This window comes from Periophthalmus magnuspinnatus, chromosome 23 (assembly GCF_009829125.3).
Source record: "Periophthalmus magnuspinnatus isolate fPerMag1 chromosome 23, fPerMag1.2.pri, whole genome shotgun sequence".
Lineage (NCBI taxonomy): Eukaryota > Metazoa > Chordata > Actinopteri > Gobiiformes > Gobiidae > Periophthalmus > Periophthalmus magnuspinnatus.
In genome coordinates, this window is record NC_047148.1 from 11,158,831 (window position 1) to 11,177,677 (window position 18,847).

At 38.3% G+C, this 18,847-nt stretch overlaps 1 protein-coding gene across 1 annotated transcript in view; it reads left to right on the plus strand.

Annotated features, from left to right (window-relative positions):
• cacna2d1a (calcium channel, voltage-dependent, alpha 2/delta subunit 1a) overlaps positions 1–18,120 on the plus strand; it is a 54,196-nt gene extending 36,076 nt beyond the window's left edge. Inside the window, exons 13-38 of the mRNA XM_055231906.1 lie at positions 1–79; positions 890–939; positions 1,055–1,144; positions 1,827–1,889; positions 2,571–2,654; positions 3,024–3,098; positions 3,256–3,327; positions 3,407–3,478; positions 3,550–3,611; positions 3,696–3,778; positions 5,678–5,741; positions 5,813–5,919; positions 7,622–7,706; positions 7,807–7,869; positions 7,952–8,067; positions 8,150–8,221; positions 8,555–8,622; positions 8,696–8,734; positions 8,809–8,880; positions 10,160–10,312; positions 11,196–11,248; positions 11,343–11,398; positions 11,699–11,825; positions 12,434–12,546; positions 13,286–13,368; positions 15,044–18,120. Of these exons, the coding sequence (XP_055087881.1) occupies positions 1–79; positions 890–939; positions 1,055–1,144; positions 1,827–1,889; positions 2,571–2,654; positions 3,024–3,098; positions 3,256–3,327; positions 3,407–3,478; positions 3,550–3,611; positions 3,696–3,778; positions 5,678–5,741; positions 5,813–5,919; positions 7,622–7,706; positions 7,807–7,869; positions 7,952–8,067; positions 8,150–8,221; positions 8,555–8,622; positions 8,696–8,734; positions 8,809–8,880; positions 10,160–10,312; positions 11,196–11,248; positions 11,343–11,398; positions 11,699–11,825; positions 12,434–12,546; positions 13,286–13,368; positions 15,044–15,163 (2,121 nt within the window). The 3' untranslated portion in view covers positions 15,164–18,120. The remainder of the gene's footprint in view (positions 80–889; positions 940–1,054; positions 1,145–1,826; positions 1,890–2,570; positions 2,655–3,023; positions 3,099–3,255; positions 3,328–3,406; positions 3,479–3,549; positions 3,612–3,695; positions 3,779–5,677; positions 5,742–5,812; positions 5,920–7,621; positions 7,707–7,806; positions 7,870–7,951; positions 8,068–8,149; positions 8,222–8,554; positions 8,623–8,695; positions 8,735–8,808; positions 8,881–10,159; positions 10,313–11,195; positions 11,249–11,342; positions 11,399–11,698; positions 11,826–12,433; positions 12,547–13,285; positions 13,369–15,043) is intronic.
• The last annotated feature ends 727 nt before the right edge of the window (positions 18,121–18,847 follow it).

Below are 18,847 nucleotides of genomic sequence, written 5' to 3' on the forward strand. Positions count from 1 at the left end.
GTCCGCATTTTTACATTTTCAGTTGGCCAACATAACTATGACAAAGGACCTATCCAGTGGATGGCTTGTGCTAATAAAGGTACAATATGTCTCCCCTTAGGGCTGGGCATATGGGCAAAAAAAAAAAAGAAAAAAAAGTGTGTGTGTGTGTGTATATATATATATATATATATATATATATATATATATATATATATATATATATATATATAACATATATATTTTTTTTATTTTGTTCGCACACACTGGACAATTACTTAATTAATCAACTTTAATAGAAGTCAAAACAGTAATTGTTCTTTTAAACATTGTTCTTTTAAACAGCTCATTGCATTTTTATTCTTATCATGTGCTGTTGTTTAAGATATTCAGAACTGCTTTAAACTACCTTTTTTATAGATGTCTAATTGTAATTGCACATTACAATCACAATTGTAACTCTTACTGCTATGCAAGTAAGAAAGTCATGAGTAAAGTTATTTAATAATAATCCTTAATTTCATGATTTTGCTGTTTTTATAAATCTCGATTATTAAAGCCCAAATTAATCAGATCAATTAGATTAATTTCCCAGCCCTATCTGCCATATGTAAACAACCATTTATGAGATGATAAATGATAATTAGATAATCAGCCTATATTCAAATAATCATTTTACCCTTTACATGTTTAAACCTTATAGTAAATGATGTATCAGCTGAGTAAGTTGAGTTGTAGCCATTTTAGGTTAACGCCTATTGTGGATCCCCATCATTGTACTTCAACACTTCTTGGAATCCATTAAATATAAAATAATGAATTAAATTTTAGAGATACATTATTCTAACTTTATCACCTACAGTGTCTTTAGTATTTCTCTACCAAAAATGTATAATTTGCTTTCTTCCAGGGTACTACTATGAAATTCCCTCAATAGGTGCAATCAGACTCAACACCCAAGTAAGAATGCACTTTCTACACTGCTCCAGTGTACTAGGCTGTCCTTTGAAATGTTTGTAAACTGCTCCCTCTTGTGGTTGAAGTCTTACCAATATACACATGTTTCTTTTTGAAGGAATACCTGGATGTTTTGGGTAGACCCATGGTTAAAGCTGACAGAAGGGCCAAGCAGGTTCAATGGACCAATGTCTACCTGGATGCACTGGTATGTTGTATGGATGATTTATAAATGTTTTTTTTTTTTGTGCCTAATGGTTTTAGCAGCTCATCGTGAAATATTGCACATTTAAAGATAAACACAATTTTGAAAAATACTTCAAGTAGCTGTTTTTGTCATGTTTACACTCTTATCTGCACTCAGGCGACTATGTGAGTGAGAAAGCTGTCTGGGGCTCTATGTCAAGTTCAGTCCATTAGTTTTGGAGATAACACTCTGTCAGCTTTCATCACTGATCAACTTGATCCACAACAGCAATATCTCTGCTGTTTGTGAAAATTATATATTTAAAAAGCCATTTAAAGGTGCGCTTTTAATCACTGACTTACTTGTCCCCATTGAGATACTATTGCTTTGTCTGGAATTTTCCACAGTATGGCATTAAAGTCATTACTTACAAGTATCTTATTCTTAAAATACCTTTAAAACATGTATTTGTACAGTGAATGGGGCTACCTCTCGACAGATCTGACATATAACTTGCCCTGTGGCATCATCTGTTTGTCTCCAGAGAGATAGATCAGTTTAATGCTATGTACAATCTAATAACATCTAAATGGGGAAAAAGGAGCTGACAAGTTACATAGTACACCTTTAAATTAATGCTTTTCTCCTTAATTTTTATCTGTATCCACTCAGCAATATAAAATGTGTTGGTGTTATGTTATAGGAGCTTGGCCTTGTCATCACTGGGACCATGCCTGTTTTCAACAAGACCAACACCGGCTCAAAGGTACACAGAGGGACGTACCCATATGTTTCTTCACTTAACCTCGATTACTTCTTTAGCCTTTGAGTTTGCCTTTGTGGCGTTAAATGTCTGTATGTATCTGTCCATTGCATTAATCCTTTCTTGACAAAATTTACTGTGCAGCTGATGCGACACATTCGAATTGCAAGGCAGCAGTTTTGCAACGCACCATAATTTTAACCAGACAAACAAATAAACTTTCAACGTGAATATTTAATTACCATCCCATTTTTTTTTACTTTCTCTCTGTTTTGTTTTGGCTGTCCATTATATCCAAAACCTCCCATGTGCACCAACAGGAAGAGGAACTAGGATGTCCACGCAAAAATCATAAAAGCGATCAAACCTGTAAATCACAAAGACAAATGATCCGGTAGCTAAGTAGTTCAAGATGAGTTTTCATGTCAACCTCGAAGGAGTTGGGGGTTACTTCAGCTGTGACTGAAGTGAGAGTGGAAATGCCTTGTCTGTGAGTCATGGCAGCATGTAAAGCTTTTGGGAATGAGACTGTCCAGATTTCAAATGTTGTCCATTTCCTTGAAGTCATTCAGAATACGCCGAGGGACTTGCCTCATCCAGAAAGAACAACAGAGATCTGAAGTCGGTCTCGCAGAAAGAAGGTTATCTTCCTCTGACACGGGTCTCTCTTGTGTTTGTTTTCAGAAATCACAAAACCAGCTCATCCTTGGAGTCGTGGCTGTTGATGTTTCCTTGGAGGACATAAAACGCCTTACTCCTCGGTTTACTGTAAGAGAATACATTTACATAAGCATTTTAGATAAGGTGCATGTATTTGTAATTCACTGGGCCACCATTTAAGTACAAACAAAATGAAGACAAAACCATGGCTAAGCATTCACACTTGCACACACACCACAAACCAAATTTTTCTCAGAAATGAACTGAGCTCAAACCAGGGCAAGTGTGAACACAACGCACCTTTAATTGCTGTTAATCTGATCCACATCAGATCAGGCCTTCAGGACTTCAGGATTAACTTGCCTTTTCATTAACTATGAGTTTTTAATGTGTCTCTGTATTGTATTTTATTTTTACACGTGCGTAATTATCTTCCTCAGTCATATATAAAACTCCACACCCTTTTCCTCTGTCTAGTTTGGACCAAACGGATATTACTTTGCTATCGACCCAAACGGCTATGTGCTGCTTCACCCGAATCTCCAGCCTCTGGTGCGTCATTATTTATCTTCTGTTGTCATTATTTATAGACGCAATGATCGGTTTTGTTGTGACTCACTCTGCATAAACCAGAATGATTGAAAACAATAATATATAATTTGCAATAATAGAGAGTAATGCACAGCTAATTAGGTGTATTTCCATGCAGACTGCCAAGTTTGATGAACCTGTAACTTTGGATTTCCTGGATGCTGAGATGGAGAATGAAGTCAAAGTGGAGGTTTGCAAAGAAATATAGAAACATAGAATTTTTAACATGTCTGAAATTGTGTATTTATGTAAACATGTTTACTTTACAGATGAGAAGAAACATGATTGATGGTCAGAAAGGGAAATACACAATGATTACTTTTGTTAAATCCCAAGACGAGGTAATTTTATATCTATATGAGTTTTATACAACCTGCATGTATTCATCACTGTATTCTGTGTATCTTCAAAGCGCTACATGGACATTGGGAAGAGGACATACACATACGCTCCAGTGAAGTCGACAGATTATAGGTAACTCTATCAACTTATTAATATTGATGTGAATATGTTTGGACAAAATATACAATTACATTTTTTGCATGTGTGTTTGTTCAGCCTAGCCTTGGTTCTCCCTGAGTACAGTAAGCACTACATCCGAGCTAAAATTGGAGACACCATCACCCAGGCCAAATGTAAGTCTAGCCTTGATTCTTGTCTCTGCTCTGTAACATTTGTGTTTCATTTACACAGACAGTAGACAAATAGTTCTGACTGGAAAATGACTGCTAATGTACTCCAGCAGTCCCATACTTACTCTGTACAAGTTTGAGAAATACAGTTCTTATGGTTTATATCAACTATTAGCACATATACATTCAAATTGACTTAATCTCCGCTCAGTTGTGGTGACGTTCAAAGCCTTGTTACCAGACAGCAGGACGAGTGGCTTGGGTCTCCTGTTTCATAAATGTAGTTGTGTGTCTATATGTGACACTGTGAGATATTATGCATTGAAACAAAACTTCAATATGGCCCCATTATGCTTTCATGTTTCTTTGTGCTGGGTCTGTTCTCGCTTGTAAAAGATGTCACTGACTCATAGTGTTACTCAAAGGACTGTTTTATAGTGTGCTGACTGCAGTGAAGATGGAGCCATACTTGATTAGACCCTGTTGCCCTGTCTGTCTGTTAGTTTGTTAGTCCCCTTCATGTACACTACTTAGTATGTAATAATTCATGACATTAATAGTCTTATTACAGAACTCAAATGCTCACAATAGAATATCAACTAAAACAGAGACTGAAAACCATATGTCATAAAAAATATTTAACTCACCAAGTGTTGCTGCTCAGTTATATTTAATATAGTTACAGTAAATGTAGTTGTTGCATGTGTATATGTTTTAGATTAGAAACGTTGCAATATTCTTATTCAAATCTGAATAAAATATTGGAAACCCCTTTTCTTTCTTTTTGGTCTCCCCTTCTCCTTTCCCGATGTCTTCACCTCCTTTTGGCTATAATGGATTTAGCATGTACAGCATGCACATTTTATTTGTTTGCATGTAATTTTTCCAACACATATTTTTATTAGCTTGTATAAAACAACTTTCTTTACTTAACCAAGCTTTTATGAGCAATTGCTATCTGTTTGTGATAACTACCACACTTGGTTAGATTTGTAAGCACTTCGTAAGTAAAGAAAAGCACATGGCTACAATTACATCACATTCATGGCCACCAAAGAGGACAAGGGGTAGCCCGTGTCGTCATCTGAGTTGAAACTGTAGTACACTGTAATATAATTGTCAACATAACGTGCCTGGTGCAATGTCAGAGCAATGTTTGGTTTATGCAGAGCTGGTCTGTGGTTAATATTTCATAGTTTGATCAGATGTGCACATGACACTATAATGCAAATACATGACTGAAGTTGATTAAGTCCATGGATTTACTTTGTCACAAAAGGAATTTTAATAAAAATGCTAAAATCACGTCTAAATGATGACTTAGCCCAGACCACATAACAGGCTTGTTTTTGTGCCCCCATCAGTGCTGTCTTCATGTGCATCCAAAGGCCTTAAACCGTTTGACTGGGAGCAATATTTCTATTCAGGACTCGTTCTGTGAATAAAATATTGTGCCACCTTTAAACCCTGTGGTTACACCCTGTCTCTTCTGCCTTTCTCTCCCCTCTTGTCTTCACCTCCCCTGGGATGACCCTCTCTCACCCACTCTCTCTCTCTGCTGGGATTATTTTCCACTCCAGGGAAAGAGGGCAAGTATTTTTTCTTTACTTTCATCTCATTCCTCTTGTTCTTGAGCTGTGTCAGACCTCAATACAGCATACTGTATTTGACCTATACCACAGTATGCCTTTTATTCTAAATTGACTGGTTTCTGACTGACACTACAGATAACTTTAGAATGAATATATGCATAGAGATACAATTTAAATGCCTAAAGTAGTTGATTTTTTAATTTTCTTTAAAACTTCAATAGTTTATTAAAATTATGTATATGTTTTATGTAATATTACAATAAACCCTTTTGTTTGCTTTTTAATATTAACTTGACAGTATTCCAATGTTTTATACCAGTTTCTGAAAGCCTTCTTGCCGACAAGTTTGATGAATATGGCTACACATTTATTGCACCAAGGTAAGTACAAGGTTTTGGCTGATGTTCTACAACAAATTATGCAGCATTTATAATTATTTATTTCTCCACAGAGAGTACTGCAAGGACTTGAAGACCCCAGACAAGGACAGCAATAATACAGAGTTCCTGATGGAGTTCAACAGTTACATTGATACGAAGACGCCAAACAATCCTATGTGTAAGTCACTTTAATTCATTAAATTTAACTTTTAACCATTTTTTGTTAGAAGATAATTAGCTAAAGGAAGTACAATCTAAAATGTTCTATTATGCTCTCCATTTTTCATACTTTTTGACATCTTTAGTTGATGTCTTTACACAAGTTTAACTCTTGATTTTAAAAACAGATGGAACACTACTTGGTGTCACATACAAGTGCGGAGAACATGTTTTGAGTTCTTGAGAGAAACATGGAAAAATATGCAATGTTACTGAGATATGTAGCCTTACTAAGACAAGCCAAGTCTTTGTTGGAATTTGAATGTTACATTTTTTACTGGACAACGGGCAAATTATTCCCATGGGTGACTTGTTGCAGTGAAATATAGGTCTGGTTGGATGGTTTTGGTGTGCATGACCAAGCAAGGCTTTATTATATGGAAATCCTGTGTTCTTAACATTTGATGCTATAGCGTTTAAAGTCTGACCATCACACGGCTGAGTGCACATGTGCTTAGATGTGACACACACACTCACACAGTATTCACGCCTAATATGCCTTCCACACTCTGCCTATAGCTGCTCGACCTCATCCAATTACTGTGTGTTTGTGAGAAAGAGCAGGACACGTCAGGCAAAGAGTATGAGTGGAGCAATAAAACACCAATCGAGGACCATTGGGCCTTCCTTTTAACATTTGACCCAGGTATTATACCTTTAACAATGCGTTTCATTTGAATACAATATTGAGACAAATTAAATTCTTTACACCCTTGATAATTTACTTATTTTTCGTCTAATATTATAATTAATCCAGCCACAAGAGGGCGCTAGTTTGTTCATGCCGCAGTTCACATAATGAGATGTTCAAGATATCAAGACTGTAATCTATGCAATAGTGTTTCTCTTTTATTATTATTGTAATGAGTACAGTAAAGTATTTTATAACAGACTTTTGGTCTTTCTTGAGCTCAGATAATAGGCGGAGAACGAACATTATGTGTAAAAATCCAACTATTTGTTTGGCACAAGAAGGAAAACAATTTCCTAAGGCAAACTCTGAAAGGAAAGGCCTAATGGAAAACAAGAATTATACTGTATTTATAGAGTTTTGGTTTGTTCATTATACTCTTCGCACATTTAACCAGCCTATAAAACCACAAACTCAAATATTATTTTTGCCATGATTAGCTGCCAGTTTAATGGAGTCCACAGTGAGAACAAATGGAGTGGTTACGTTAGGCCCATGTGGGCTATTTGGGGGCTCAAGTATTGTTACACTTTTTACTCGGTTAAGCCACTGCAGAAGTTATAAGTACATTAGGAATTTGTGGGCTGCCTTCAATAAAGATATCTTAATGAAAACCACGGCGGGTGCTGGGTAGGTGGTGTGGTGGGGAATAAAGCGTTAGAGCAGCTGTTCTCTCTGATGTGTGTGGTGTGTTATAAAGATCGGAGAAGGTGGTGGAGGGATCAACGAGCCTGGATGTTAATGGACTGGAGCAAGTTTTGGGAGAGTTCAAAGTGGCTGCGCGCTGCAAAGGAACGGACCAGCGCCTTTTATCACCTGTTATGTTAGTCATGTGGTCGTGTCAGACGTCTTGGAAAATCATTTTTTACACCCAGCCTAACCTACCACGTACAACTATTTATAATGGGTTAAAAGGGTGAACCTGAGTATGAATCCTTATCGTGTTTTAATTGTTAATATTTCTGCTTAGGTAATGTTGAACTTGTGAACCGACTGCTTTTGGATGCCGGCATCACCTCTGATCTAATAAAAGTTTGGAGAAAGACTGAGATGCCGTGAGTAGCAAGCCTTTACTGTGCACCACAGTTTAAATATGGAACTAAATGTCCTGTACACTGTCTAAATTCAATACTTACTGTATCTGTTGTCGGTTAGGAATGGTGTGACTGCCAGATTTGTGGCCACTGATGGAGGCATCACACGAGTCTATCCAAAAAAGTACATTTTTCATTGATTGCTTTCTTAGATTGTATGCTCCTCTGTTAAGTTTATATCAGTAATTTTATAATGTGTTTGACAGTGCTGGCCTTAACTGGAAAGAGGATGCAGAGACGTACGAGTCAAGTTTCTACAAGAGAAGTCTGGACAATGATCTGTATATTTTTACTCCAACACCTTACATTGACCGAGAGAACTGTAAGGCATTTATTACAGTATATTTTCTTACAACTACTTACATTTTGTATATTAATGCAGTATATCTATGTTTTCCATATAGCAAGTGATGATTCTATTCTTGTGAGCAGAGCAGTGGACCTTACCCTTAAAAACATCACGGTCAAACCTGCTGGTAAGGCCATTCAAATAAACCAGCGACTTTCTCTCACTAATCACATTTGTTTTGTCATGTTGTCATCATCATTCGCTACCCTGAGGCTTTAACCTTATTAAACTTGCACCTGACACACACCAGGGACTTGGCCTTTGCAGTCAGAGAAGCCTTTTGTCTGTTTCTCGCTCTCCCTCTGACATATGCACACAAACAAATGCATACTAACCACAGATCACATTGTCTACTGGCCTGTGATGTCGCGCCAAGCTAGCATTCGGAGAGTTCAAAGAGTAAAGTTGACTCAGGGGTTGGCTATGATCTAGGATGTCTGCTCTCTCTGTTTGATCGCAGTGGTCGGAGTGAAGTTGGACATCAGTACCTGGATGTCCAGTTTCATTAACACTACACAGAGACTGAATGTGAGTACTTTTACTTTAGTGTCTTAATCTGGTTATTCATTATTTATCTAATTACTTTTACGTTGCCTTTTAGTGCAATGATGAGATTTGTGGCTGCCAAAGAAATGATGAGGTAAAATATGGACTGTTTATTGTTTCCAATCCAAACAGTTTGGACAGCAATAATGCAATGCTATTGTGTTGCAGTACGTGGACTGCATCATTCTTGATGATGGCGGATTCCTGGTGATGTCCAACAGAGACATATATATTGATCAGGCAAGTATTATTTTCACAAATTCCCTGTAGCTATGTAACATGCCAACAACACTGAGTATATCTTTGTCAGTGATCTGTAGCTCATTAAAGAAACATTATGAAATTTAATCTTGGTAGTCTAAGGGGAGCCAGAAAACTTAATCCTCAAGGAATTTGGTAAATTCAAATTTTTATTTCCATATAGCTGGACAATATCTTGTAATCAGTATTAAATGCAAATCAAACTGTCACACATGTCTTAGGCAGTGATTTGCTGGAGCTATTATGTTTCAGTGGTGGTATAATTGTATCAGGAACCCCCTGTTTGACATACAGTAAGTGTTCACTATTTCCCCGTTGCCCCATGTTAAACGCTGAGTTGGGCCCCCGCTGGTGTCTGAGTAAATGTTTTTTCATGCTGCGGCTCCTTCCTAATCAGAGCTGGGTGTGTGCTGGATAAATCAGTCCCTCTGAAGTTTGGCAGCAGCACTAAAACCCAGGGACCTGAGGCCGTGTTTGGAGAAGGCAGTGTGCCCTCAATCATATTTCCTACAGGAGCAAAGTTTCTGCTTTGCTACAAGCTTCTCGCTTACTCTTTATATTTATGTCTTCTCTCTGCAGCCCATTCTTTTCTTTCTCTGAAGTCCTCAGGGAGTCTGCAGCCGGGCCTGTGACTGTTAATTCATTATTTGTGTTATTGCACAGGGAATGGAGTGCAGTCTCTCTTTACCTTATAGATTGGAAGATTTATATATCCTTTGGCCGTCAGACTGAAGAGGATGGGTTGTTAGCAGTGACCTTTCTAAGTGGAAGGAAAGGGGTGCATTACACTTCCTCTACTCACAAGTGTGGACACGTATCTGCAGCTCACACACCTGATGAGTGCCACTGTTTACCTCATATCTCACACCCTCCCTTTGGACAGACAAGTACTTCAACACTCCCTGTCGCACCATAATCACCAGATAAACATTCCCCTCCCCAGTTATTATTTAAGGCTCCCCAATAGACTATACTGTCAATCAGCCCTGGCTTTGGTTGGTTCTGGTTTACTGGGTGTGTTTTAAACCTTCCAAACAAACTATAATCAAACTATAACCAAACTATAACTGCCCCTTTAGACATGTCAGTTGAATGCAAAATTATATTCTTCTGCTGTATTATGAATCATTTCCCTGTGAGCCTGAGATCTTTGTGTGTTTATGCTCAAAACGGCTTTGCAGAACTTACATTTTCATGAAATTTAATAAAGATGTTATCATTATACATAGATTTCTTTGGTTTGCTGTTTGTGTTTTAGATTGGAAAATTCTTTGGTGTTATTGATCCCATCCTGATGGTGAGCCTTGTGAACTCATCGTTGTTCACCTCTAAGAAGACCTTCGACTATCAGTCTCTGTGTGACCCAGTGAAGGAGAGCAAAGCTGCTGCAGGTCTGCGCTCCGTCTATGTGGTGAGTTACATAAGCCAGAGACGACCTATCACACCACCATACTGAAACTTTAAGATATTGATTCATATAAATACTAGGTCAGGGACACAGTCTGACTCATATAGCCATGTAGAGGCAATTGCTACATCACTCAAATTCAGAAATAAGGTCTCCCTCAAGAGAACTATAAATCTAGAGTGAGCAGATAAGAAGCTCAGGGGATGGTGAAAGCAACAGGGAGATCTGTAACAGTAACAGGATTAGGTGGTCCTGCGCACTGAGCTAGCACACAAGTGATTTTGTAACATGTGCTGTTTTTCATCACTTCCAAAACGCACAACTCTGAAATTATGAAAAATTGGCTGCAGACATCCAGTGGTAATGATACTGAAGACATACAAAAAGCATTGAACATGTGCTGAGTGTTAGGGCCATAAGCGGATGGCTGCAATAGAAAGAAAAACAGTTGTAGTTCACAGGTCTCTATTTCCCAGCACTAATTGACAGCTGTAACCACGTAATTTACCGACTTGTAGTACATGTGTACAACACGTTCTAGTCACCGAAGTGAGATGAAAGATGAAGATGTGAGTGATCAAAGGCCTGGTGAACACTGAGCAATGCCTTCAGCACGGTTAGTTTGAACTCCTGGATGACTCAACACAGCACAGACTACAGTGAAAGGACGCTGCACTGATTCACCAAAACAAGGCCCTCGCATGCTAACCATAATCAAAGCAACATGTTCAGACCTGTTGCAACTTTGTTTTTCCTCTACATGTATATTCCATATCATGTTTAATTATTTCATCATCAATACTGCCAAAAACGCATATCGCATAAATGCTGTCTGCAGTAAATATTAACTCTAATAATTACTTAACTAACTCTAATAATTTTTCAGCCCACCATTGCAGATATCTTGAGCGTTGGTTGGTGGGCAACTGCAGCAGCTTGGTGAGTTTAATACTTAACATAAAATGCATTATGCTGCCATATACACATGTTTTTGATATGTGTATATGACAGCACCGATGGTCTCTTTCTCTAGGTCCATGTTGCAGCAGTTATTAGTCAGCATCACCTTGCCTTCCTACCTAGAAGCTGGTAAGCAAGCAGGCAATATCTATTATATCTTATTGATCTTATATCTACTTATTATTATTATTATTATTATTAGTAGTAGTAGTAGTAGTAGTAGTAGTAGCATTTCTCTCACTATAAGCAAGAAAGAAACCGATAAATAATTCAGCACCCTTAATATAAATGCGTAATATATGCACAGGTGTCACCTGGACAGTTTAAAAACCCTTTAGGCCTTCCTGTCTCTAAAGTTTGATATTTGACCTGCCTGTACATCATTTACTTATTTGAAATGAATACTGATTAATGCATTTTGTTTCCCAGCTGAAATGGATGATAAGCTATCAGATGCCATGCTCAAAGAAGTGTGTATCACAGAGCAAACTCAGTACTTGTTTGAGTCATCCAACCTGTCATTCAGAGGCACTGTGGACTGTGAAAACTGCTCCAGGTAAGAGGTCACATAAATCTCTGCAAACAAGGAGCATTAGGAGACAAACAGAGCTGTGAGAAGTGAGACCTCTCAAACGTGGTCCCCAGAGGTGCCACTCAGAAAGAGTTATAAAAGTTCACATGCCATAAAGGTGAAGTCAATTCACTTGTATGGACCACCGTCCTGGCATGGCGCACATGTGGCTTACGTACTTTTTAAGGTCCCCTCGTGCCGGCTAATAGAGTGCTTGCCTGCGTGCTGCACGGCATTCCTGCACATTAGCTGCACATATGTTTCTCTTTAATGACCGCCATAAAAAAAGCAGAGAAAATCATTTGTGCACCGGTGACATGTGGCTTTCACTAAAGGTGCGGCCGAAACGTGGGGTGGCACAGCAGGTCAGTGTCCCCTCAACAAAACAGACCTTTACCAATCTGTACACTGTGTATACATTGTGTTTTTGTGCATGTAGATGAAACATGTCAGAATTTAAGCGCCTCAGGGAGGGACTTGAGGGCTGTTGTTTTTTGGACCTTTGTATGCCTCTCAGTGAAGTGTCTTTTATCTGCATCTTTTCTAAGTTGAATCCGTTGTAACATGTCTCTTGTGATTATGCTCCTCCTCAGAATCTACCATGCTGAAAAACTGCCCAAGACAAACCTGGTCTTCATCATCACTGATGCAAAACACACCTGCAGATCTTGCGATACCAAGCCACTGATACAGGAAGAGCAACAGTGTATCCTTTTGGCTCAATACAAGCTCATGCAGAGAAGGCATTTGGTCCAAGTCGCTGGCTCTTTGATGGCCATTTCTACTTTCTATGCATGGCAAGAACAGGAGATGGTCAGTAAAGTAAGATTTCTGACCTTAAAAGCTGGCTGAATGCTGTGCAAGCTGCTCTGTGTCTGTGTGGCAGATGGACGTGTGGGAAAAGTCTGCTCAAAATGTTTACAAACAGTTTTGATACACTTAAGCCTGAGGTCAATTATGGCGTAATCTGCGTCAAAAAGCACATTAATCTGGTATTGGGTAATATTTATACAGTTTCCATTGTTGTCCATTTTAATAGTCTTATAAACCCACACCATGTAACCTTTTAGCCAAAAAATAGCATTTTTTCTTTTTCATTTTGGATGTTTTTTATTGCGCTGAACACCATAGAAAAACTTGCGTTTTTACTGAGAGTGAACTTGCATTTTTACAAACTTGACTCTTAGTTGGTGTGGAAGAGGGCCTCCACCTTCTTGTCTCCATGGAAATGTTCTTCTTTTTGTTAGAATATTCCACAGTATAGCATGAAATATATCTATCTCTATGGAGAATGTTGCAGAGTATGGTTTTAACTTTCTATTTCCATGGAATCATGCAGGTGATGTGCCCTCTCAAAAAAGTTAGTGTTGCTTTAAGGTACATATATTGTGCGTATGATAGGAGTTTAAATCAATTTGCTGGCTTATTCCTGACCATTTACACAGCCGATGGACCGAATCCTTGTGAAATTGCCAAGACTCCTCGCTACAGGAAAGGCCCTGAATTGTGCTTTGATAAAAATGAGAGTGTAAGTAAAGCACTGCCTCTGGTTAAGAGTTTTTGAAGTGCAGAACTCTGTCACTGTAGAGGTTTACACATCCTACTGCCCAGCTGCTGAAAAGTGAGACTCTTTATTCTTTACTAGCCCAACGAGAATAAAATGAAGTTGGCAGAAAATCTGATGTTAAAATCAGAGAACCTTCTCCAATTAAAATAAGTGCCTAGAGGCTACTGTGACTTTTTTGTTCTGTTTTTATTGCTGAAGATATTTATCACTATGCCTCTGTGACTGTGGTGACAACATTTTAGAAATTCAGTAAAGATAAAACACAGACCAAATGGAATATATAAGTATGATTCACTATTTTTTTTTTTTTTTTAATTATTCCTTCCTAAGACTTCCTAAGACTAAGCATGGACCTTCACTCTCCATTCAAAATAAATAATAGTTTGATTTGCCATAACTTGAAACCTATGAATAAATAAAAAAGTAATCATAATTAATCTGTGTAATCAACAAAGAAGCAAGTTCAAATACTGAGTTAAGGTAGTTTTTTTTCCCCTTTCCCACAGTGTAGTGAATTTTGATTATTAGCATTTTTACAACACTTGTGCTTTGAGCATGTAATATTTGTCGAGGAATTTCCCACACAGGGACAAACACCCATCAATAACAGTATTATTGAAAACCTTATATAAACAAACATGTTCTGGGAGTCTGTGTGTGAAATTCTTTCACTGTAGCTCTGTTTGTTTTCCTATTCTAATCCTTCTCCAGTGTCCCGTCTGAATTAACACTTTCCCTCATAGTGAATGCCTTTTGTGACTATACTAGATCTGATGCTTGTGTTTTGCTAATACTTTTTGCTAACTATGTGGACCTTTGCTGCATGATTCTGTTTCTCTTTTCTTTTCTCTATTTCCTGCTCTGTGATTGGCTGTTGATGTTTAGGATGAGGTCATTTGCAGACGGAGCGCAGGCTCCCCATTGGCTTCTTCTCTGCTCATGTTACTGCTGCCACTGTTCTTGTGCTGTCTCGGGTCAGTTCCATAACACTATCACTCTTTCATGATTAACATTTGATTGTTATCGTTCACTCACTTTCAGTGCTTTTGGCTTTCTGAGTTTTCTGCACTTTATGTTAAATCCTTTTTGAACTAACTTTTCCAGATTTCTTCCTTGTGAATATGTCTTTTCCTATTCATCTTCTATCTTATCTCTCCGTCCTGTCATTCTTCTGTGCTGTATCACCATCTGTCCTTCCCTCGCTTTGACTTACCATGCCTCATTTATTCACAGGCTAACTTTTTCTCCATGCACCTGACTTTGAACCTCTTGTATCTCTGCCCATCTATCATGACACGTCTCATGCAATAGACCAGAATGTCCATCTGGGCTGACGTCTGATTCCCAGTGCAGCCAGACATTTGTTTAAACACAAGGCTCACTTCCCATTTGCATCCAGACCTTTGTACATCTCTCTAAGTGTTCCCGACATTTTTGTTCCTTTCCAAAATTATGATGGCCAGTCATTTCGTTTCTACCTCCCCAGATGTTAAGCATTCAGAGTAGTTCTTTTGTAGAGACACAATGTTTTAATCAAATTTCAAATAGACAGTTGTTTAATCTCAGCATAGCTTCGATTCAGAAGTGTTTATTGTTTCGCTTGCACCAATCAGTAACTACTTTTTCTGTGCTCCAGGAAGAGGACGCTGACTGTGGAGGGGCATCCAGCCTGAGTCCCTCTCTGTGGCTCATGGTGGCTGTGCAGCTGGCCCTGCTCTGGGCTCTGAGCTCCAGACCAGACACTGTCCTATCATGACCTTATCGTGACCTCCTAACTACTGTTCAACCAAGTGGACTCCCAGCAGGCAACGCTGCCACACAAGTGAAGACACAACAAACAGTCACATCCTTTTAGATGGTTTCAGAGGGTCAGTGAGGGTATAAACATGGATGTATCCGCCGGATGGTTTGAGAACTAGAACTGAACTGGAGCTTAGCTATGCTCTACCCTTCAAGTCCCCCTGCCCTCTGAGATTAGAGGAATCCACAGATTCATTTTGGTTGGCCATGTAAGTCCCTGATACTATCGAGGAAAAAGATGGGACTGCCTTGTGTTTAGTGTCAATAGGATGTTTTAATGATGGTGGTAAGATCAGCTGTTTACTCAAGATACTAAGCGGTTTTACTGACCACTGCCAGAAACAATGCTGCTTTTTGCGAGCTTTATTTTCAGTCTGTTTGCAGTGGCTGGATATGATTTATTTATTTATTTCAACTTTTATTTTGGTTAAATGACTTGGATACAGAGAAGGATGCCAAATCATTTATGTGATTATACTTCCAAGTACATCTTACTGTCTCTAACACTGCCCCCCTATCACTAACTATTCTTGCATATTTAGCATGAACAGAGGGCTCAAAACAAAAAGCTTTTGTTCATCTTTGTTTGGCCAATCAACCCTCCAACTGCCACAGGCCATTTTTATCTGGTTACACACATGAAATACCCCTTATTTTGAACTGAAGTTAGAGTTTTGTTGCCATAGGTGATGCTGCTCAGTTTGAACCTGGCCAGTGACGCCTGCTCAGTGGACTAAACTCTCTTGTGCCATGTAGACATTGTAACCCGGATAAACTTCTTATCTTGTAGCTAATGAATGCAAAAGAGACTATTATTTACTTTAGGAATGAAGCAATGTTGTGATGCTCGACTGCCACATTTTCTGCATATGATTTCTGTTCAGTTTGTTTGGATTGAAAAGTAAAATGTACATGTGCATTTACTACTGCTAAATATTGTGTAACCACTAACACTGATTAGGTGTGGATAATGTAATGTCTCTTTTTTTTGACAAATGATGTCAAGTCAAGCAAAGGAACTAAAGAAATCACAGAATCAGTGACTTTTCGTGCACTATTGAGATGAACTAAGGGGGGAAAACATATCAAAATCTGCCAAATCTGACACTTTGTTATCTTGATACTTCTCCATAGCTTTTTCTTTTGTTTGTTTTATTCTTTTTGTATTTATGTAATCTGGCTTGTCTGGAAAACTTTTATTCAGTCTGTGCTCTTGGTTTTAGCCTGTGAGAATTAATTTGAGTTTATTTTTGTTCTTGATAAAACTGACAATCAGTAGTGTGATACATACAGGCTTCATATTTGGTTGCTTAGTCCCATATAGAATTACTTTATTTGAAGAAAAAAATCAGCAACTGTTGCAGATGATGCCAGTGTAATTACAATCACTATAGACATTTTATGCAACGTTAACAACTACATCCATCTAAATTTTAACTCTATTAAGTGGCATTAGCCGGACATAAATATATATTTTAATTTTTAAGTTTTTAAAGTCAGGTTATGTAGCATATCTTCCAACCCAACTATTTCAGGTTGTCAAGTTGTCTGTGTGCACTTTTCCAGCTATATTCTAACAAATGTGGTGAAACTAACAATGCTGTTTGTGCTATTTAGTAAATATTATACATAATATCAAGTGCCATATAGGACTCTTATGGAGAAGCCTATTATCCTAATATTTATGCAATGCTACCAAGGCAAGATGTAAGTTTCCCTGTACTGCATGGTTGTGGCTGAGACTGATAAACTCACATATTTGGTATATGCTCCATCTGTAGAGTGTGATGTAGAAAGCATAATCTCCCGAGTGTCCGGCATCTGTTTATGATATGATACATATGGTACATATGGTATGGTCAGCTCTTACTGCCTTTCTCTTGGGGAGACAGCATTTGGCTCATCCCTGCTCTGAGTGCAACAACAGGTAGTCCGGATTGGGCATTGTCATGTGATATGCACTATTCTCATGCTATCATGTCTGCTATTGGACAAACCACCTTTAAGACCATACTAGTGATTTCACATGTCGAAGCCTACTGCCAAACTGCAAGTGTTGATTGAATTTTGCCATTGATAGACTAAACCAGTAGATGGAATCAAGGAGACTTCAAAGATCCATACAGTTTGAAAACAGCCATATAAAGAAAGTAATGACCTATTTTGTCTCCAACAGTGCTTTCATTGATCTACCAAATAATGCAATATTATGTGTCATTGATAACGTGCAAAGCAAATTGCCCCCAAAAACCTAAAAAGTATCTCATGACATTGATTGCAATGTAAGCATCAATAAAAAAGCACACACTGTACATTGTAGTGGTAACCTCCAAACTCAGAGAATGTTAACATGTCAAATCCTGGTATGGTCCACTATTTAAGAGTGCATGGGTGTTTAGGGTATTAATGGACAAAAAAGCTACGCTGTTTATATTGATACTCAGATACTCAGTGGCTATGCTAAGAAAACCTTGGTGAGCATGTACTGTTCTGCTGGTAAGTACTCCAATCGGATGCTGTCGCCTCAGGAATAACCTCCTTCTCAGTGTGATTTGACGTGTTTTTGATTCTGTTGGTGCTCTGTTTTGACTGTGTGGATTTGCCTTTTATTTATGGAATCTTGGAGATTGCTTAATGCGTGTTTACTTTGTGTCTGTTACCTTTGATTGGCAGGCATGTCAGTCACTTTCTCTGCCTTGATATTTGAAGGCAGGCTCTGTATGAAGGCTTAGACAAATTACTCCCCGTGGGCCTTTTTGTCGGTCTCCCTGATTGTGCTTTAATAGTCTTGTAAAAAATTTGTACGAAATGATGTTGTTCTTACAAAAAAGAGAAAAAGTACAATGTTTATAATCCTGGGAGGGAAATGTGTTGTGAGACGAGATATATTCAGAATAAAGTTTATGATTATTATCCATTGTATTCTCTTTTGATTGTTACAAAACATTTTCTTCGGTGGTTCAGATTATCCCTTAAGTGTGTGAAAATGGAAGAGGTACACAAAATGAAGTCCTCAATCCTCAACTGGGACCAAGTATTACAACTAAACAGAAGTTACTTGAATAAAGTATGTTGTATTTGTTAATGACTACATCACTATTACTCAAGAAAAATTATTTTGTTTCTCCGGTGATTGAACTCTGCTTGCTAACCATCTAGCTGTATCCAAATTTGTGTAAAAAGAAAAAGGAAGCGCTTCTAGTATTCTCTCTGGGTGTCTAGCCAACATCACTCCTGAAATTTGGCCAAAATCAACAGTGTCCTGCAATAGAGCTGAGGCAGACAGAGGTCCGCAGCACTGGATTTGGCCAAACCACTTATCCTTTAACAATGACCCGGAATCTCCCTCGGCTCATAAATTGACGGTAATTTCTCCTCTCCCCGTTGTAGTTGATCAAATGGTGAGTGACTTTCTCGTTAGCGCTGCCTGCTTTACAAAAACTTGAAACCAGCTGTGCTCAAGTCTAGATTCCCCCCAACCCCAAAGTCAATCGGCTGGCTCATTTTACCCTTTGCTTACTTTATTATAGACATTAAAATCATGCCCCATAGTCCGGCACAGGTCCCTACGAGTAGCATAGAAAGAGCTAAATCCCTCAGGTGCTCAGGGACACTTTATATAGCACCAATTATAGCCTTT